The 4,875-nt window shown below is 27.1% G+C and overlaps 1 protein-coding gene across 1 annotated transcript; it reads right to left on the bottom strand.

Moving 5' to 3' along the window:
- Positions 1–653: 653 nt before the first annotated feature.
- LOC107006596 lies at positions 654–3,211 on the bottom strand. The gene is made up of 3 exons (XM_015205112.1): positions 2,420–3,211; positions 1,054–1,599; positions 654–752 (listed from the first exon to the last, which is right to left on the bottom strand). The coding sequence occupies exons 1-3, from the start codon at positions 3,209–3,211 to the stop codon at positions 654–656; spliced, it is 1,437 nt and encodes a 478-aa protein (XP_015060598.1).
- Positions 3,212–4,875: the final 1,664 nt, after the last annotated feature.

The following is a 4,875-nucleotide window of genomic DNA, read 5'->3' as shown; positions in this document are numbered from 1 at the left end:
TTTTGTTCCTGATTTATTTTAATTATAGACATTTTCATGCAAATCATTTTATTATATTTAAAAAATGTGATATAGTAAAGTGGTCATTTTCTTTATTACTTTTAAAAAGATGTATAAATCAATACTGAACACGTAAAAATGAACGGACTGAATGCTTGTATTGAAAATTTTTCTTTTTAAGTTTTAATTTATGTTTTTTTTTCAATTTTGGATAGAGATATTCATATGTCTAGGAAGGTCAACGAGTAAAATCCATTATTTGATTTACATTACATTTTAATTCTTTTTAATTATGTATTTGATATTTGTATTGAGACGTCTAATTGAATTCATGTTGAGTTATTCATTATCTTTTTTAACTTCATCTAAGTCATCTATGATAATAACATGCAGCGCGATCATGATTAGAACGAAAAGATAAAGAAATACAAAACTAAATTTGCTAATGAATTTTTCTCATGAAAAATTTGAAATTCTTATGAAAGTCGATTCATAAAATAGTTTTGGCCCAAAAGTATTGAATTTCAAATACCAAAATACTTTGCATATACCTTTTTTTTTTTTTTTGGGGGGGGGGGGGTTTACCCATAGAATTTGCACAATAATATAGTACTACTTGTAAACTTCTATGAGTAATATAATTTATAATTTGACTAAGCAATTTTCTCATTAGTAAAGCATTCCCTCAATTTAATCTTTGCCTTGTTTGAACCACTTGTGTGAATAATATCACAACATTCACATCGATCCATCTAAAAAAAAAGACAAAAAGAAAAACAAATTATTATTAAATTTTAATAATTAAATAGAGTCTTGCAAATTATGGTGAATTATAAATATAATTAAATGCAGAACATGTAAGGAATTGTATTGTATTATTATAATCAAGTTCCAATCCAAAGCTTTAGGTGTGGAGTTTCTATATTTAGTTTATAGTGGTAAAATTCAATGTATATATGAAAATAGTATAAATCGATATTTAAATTTCACTTTGATCACGATATATATTAAATCATATGTATATATAAAAGAGATAAAAAAAAAAACAATTACCTCAGTATGTTTTGCTCTAGGAGTGTAAACTTGAATCTTGTCGACGTAATTTGCTGGATAGTTGCCATCGATTGAACAAGTTGGTAGGCCCCGCGCCTCCGATCGAAAATACGTTGTCCAAATTTCATTTTTATTCTTCATTTTTCCGATAGTTTTGAAGAAAAAAACATGAGGAGTTTCACACGAATCATTTACACGCGGCCGTGTATTAAACATATAATATGGAGGACTCTTAGGTTTTTTAACCCAAGTTTTAAATGTTTGAATAGGTTTAATTAAATGACTTCTTGGCATAATTTTCTCATAAATTTGAACTGAATATCCCCATGATACTGAAAATGTCCAATTACTAAGCCTATGGTGACATATTGTTTGTTGAACCAAACGAGATTGATCAAATTTTGCTGCTTTCATAAGGTGTCTTAGCGAGTTTGACCGATCCATTAAAGGGTAAATTGGCGCTATAGAATCAATATGGTGAAGTGATAACAACGGTGTTTTTGGATGTGACGATAAAAATCCTGAAATATCACCACGCATATCGAGCTGCAAGAGAAAATTTGAGTATTATAAGTCAAACTAACAATTAAAAAAAATTAACAATATATGTTTAAGTTTCTATCAATAAGTAGAAACTATATGTTACAAACAGTAGATGTTTGTAAATGCTATTTCCATAATAGAAAGAACTTGTCCAAAAAAGAAAAATAATAATAAACACTAGTGTAAAATATCTACATAATCATGTTACTTGTAAAATAATTACTAATAAGTTTTTCCTTATAAGAAATATGAACAAATTAGTAACCTGAAAAATAATAAATAACATAGTATAATAAGTTAATTATGTTGCTAACATAAAAATTTGTGTATATTGCTAATGTATATAAGCATACAAATTTCTTTTTGTTTGGGGTAAGACATAAAATTTTATTTATGTTACTGCTCAGACTTTTAAAAGATATCAATCAGTGTGTATCAAATTTTTCAAAATTAGTACAGTTTTTGAAAGATTCAACTCACAACATTTTTCGAAGAATCCAAACAAAACAGACGGAATAACACACCTTCACCAAACAAAATAAAAGGGAGAGATATATAGAAAATTGATTTTATTTGGTGAAGACGTAAAATTTTATCTATGTTGCTACTCAGACTTTTAAAAGATATCAGTCAGTGTGTGTCGAATCTTTCAAAATTAGTACAGTTTTTGGAAAATTCACTCATACCTATCAAGATCTTTGAAGAATCCAAACAAAATAGATGGAACAACACATCTTCACCGAACAAATGAAAAGGATGGAGATATATTGATTGACTTTTGATACGGATACAATAACATTTTTAGAAAGATCGAGCAACTTACGTGATGAAGACCTTTAAGAGGAGTAAAACCAAATCCAAGATCCACAATGCAAACCATAGTAATAAGATCAGCAGAATTTAAAAGTGGATATCTCCTCAAACAATTCTCAATATCTTGAGCCAATGCTTTTGCCAATGGAAAACTCATAATAAATCCAGCCCCTCCAAAACCTTGATCAAAAGAGAACCAAAAATTTGACAAAATATACTCACTTTGAGCCCCAAAATAGTAGTACTTGTTATGATCATATTTTGCAAGAACATCAACAATATTTTCCACGAAAAACATCGAATCGTCGTCCCCCATAACCACCCATCTAGCACCTTCATGTTCTTGATCAAAAAGCTCCTTAATACCATGTACCATCCTAGCTTGAATTGGTGCAGCATGTTGTGTTTCTTGTACTAATTTGGTTATATTTTTTGAAACTTTATAAGGGGGTGAATTTTTGGACCATGGTAACAAAGTTGAATTAGGGTACACATCAAGAAACAAGTACCCTTTTGTCACATTTGGCCTCCACCATGATTCAATATAATTTTTCCTATGATGCCATGCATTTTGAGAACCAAGTAGGCCAAAAAGTAAATGACTAAGATTTGTGGGGTTTGATGAAATTGGTGGATTTATATTATTAGAACATTCTAATAACTCATAAGGTGATGGACAATTTGGATCTTTGAAAAGAAAAACTGAGGCTAAGTGAAGACATAAACCAAAAAATAGGACAATTTTGCAAAGGGAAAACACAAGATACTTGTCAAAAAAAGATACAAATGAAAATTCTGACATTTTTGAAGAACTCAACTCAAATGAACCAAAATGATAACTTTTTATGTGATAGTTTTATTTAATTATTTTATTTATAGTAAGTTACTTCTCAAGATGACTAGATTGAGTACCCATAATTTAGAAGGAAAGATATTTGATATTTGATATTTGAAATCTAGGTACAAAAGCCATTCTAGGAAAAATAATAATAAAATCAATATTCATTAGGTAAGTAAAATAATTTTAAACATATAATACATTAATTTAAAAAAATCTACATGTATTGTAGAGAAAATGCAAATAGTTACATGTAAATAATACAAGATTTGCAAATAGTAGATTGTGTATATGGTAGGTAATGAGTAGGACTATGGTTGGACTTAAACATAATCAGTATAATTAATTATAAAATTTATGGTTAATTAGCTCATTGATAAAAAAGATCTTTTTATAATTACAAGACAAACAAGTAGTAGCTAGGAAAAAATGTTTATTGTGGTTAGACTTGCGAAAATAATCAAAATAGTTAGTTATAAAATTTATCGTTAATTAGCTCATAGATTTTAAAAAAAAATATTATTAATTTATCGCTAATCTATTTTAAGGTTGATTAATTTGTATCCGCGCCAAAATTTCATTTTTAAAGTACAATCCTCTATAGTAAAAATTACAATCATTTTCAATGCTCGAACTCCAAATCTCTTAGAAATGGAGTGATGATGCAAATTTTCTTAGTTGTTATGGTAATTAAAAAATATAAAAACTATTAAGGTTCCTTATTATTTAAATAGTGAATGAATTTCTTATTTTTATTTTCTTTGTTTCTTCTTGTCATATTTTAATTTGAGTATATAGTTGTAGAAAATCATTATTGAATGCTATGAAAAGAGGGGGGGGGGAATTAACTTTAGTTAAATTAATGAAATTAGAATATATTTGATTTTCTTTTAATTGGTCAACTTTAAGTGATTTTTTTCCTTTTCAAACTTAGCTTTAAATATTAATTGACCATCCTTAGAATTAAATTATCTATATTTAATTTTCTTTTAAAATATTTAATGTAATATTGGACCAACATAAAGAAAAATAGGAGACTAATAAGGGAAAAACAATAAATAAACTAGCCATCTTTTTAATCCACAATTAAATATTTTTGATTTTTTAGAACCCATATCTTGACTAAATATATATATGATATAACTCCATTGACTTGGGAAATTTTTTACATTGAATAATCAAGTACTAGAGGTAAATTGATTTTTTAAATACAATTTTCATTTACTAATTAATTTTTAATATTTTATGTTGAATTAACACAGATTTTTCTAAATTTTTCAATCATTCAGAAATTATACATACATCTGCCTATCGAGAAACGAATCTAAGTTCATCAAAAATGTCGAAACATGTCTGTTTTTGTTTTGTTCTGGTAAGCTTTCTAATACGAATTTTGTTTTTTAGATATAAAATTTATTCGTCGCCTAATTTTCTAACTATTATTTTGCTTGAATATTTATGTATCAAATGTAGTCATTGACAATGGTATTGATACCTGCTGTATTGACACCACTTTGGGTCAAGAGAGTCAAAATTATTGAAAGTGGGATTAAGGTACTGTCTCACATCTAATTTTTTTTTTATGTACTTTCAATTTATTTTCACATACATATAGATGCACATTTTTA

This window comes from Solanum pennellii, chromosome 12, assembly GCF_001406875.1.
Source record: "Solanum pennellii chromosome 12, SPENNV200".
Taxonomy (NCBI): Eukaryota; Viridiplantae; Streptophyta; class Magnoliopsida; order Solanales; family Solanaceae; genus Solanum; species Solanum pennellii.
Note: the sequence above shows the minus strand (reverse complement) of the source record. Positions and strands in the feature narration are given on the sequence as shown.

Coding starts and splice junctions, on each gene's coding strand:
- LOC107006596 (XM_015205112.1), bottom strand. CDS start 3,211: ATGTCAGAATTTTCATTTGTATCTTTTTTTGACAAGTATCTTGTGTTT. Junction 1,600..2,419: donor CTCTTAAAGGTCTTCATCAC/GTAAGTTGCTCG, acceptor TTTCTCTTGCAG/CTCGATATGCGTGGTGATAT. Junction 753..1,053: donor CTAGAGCAAAACATACTGAG/GTAATTGTTTTT, acceptor CTTTTTTTTTAG/ATGGATCGATGTGAATGTTG.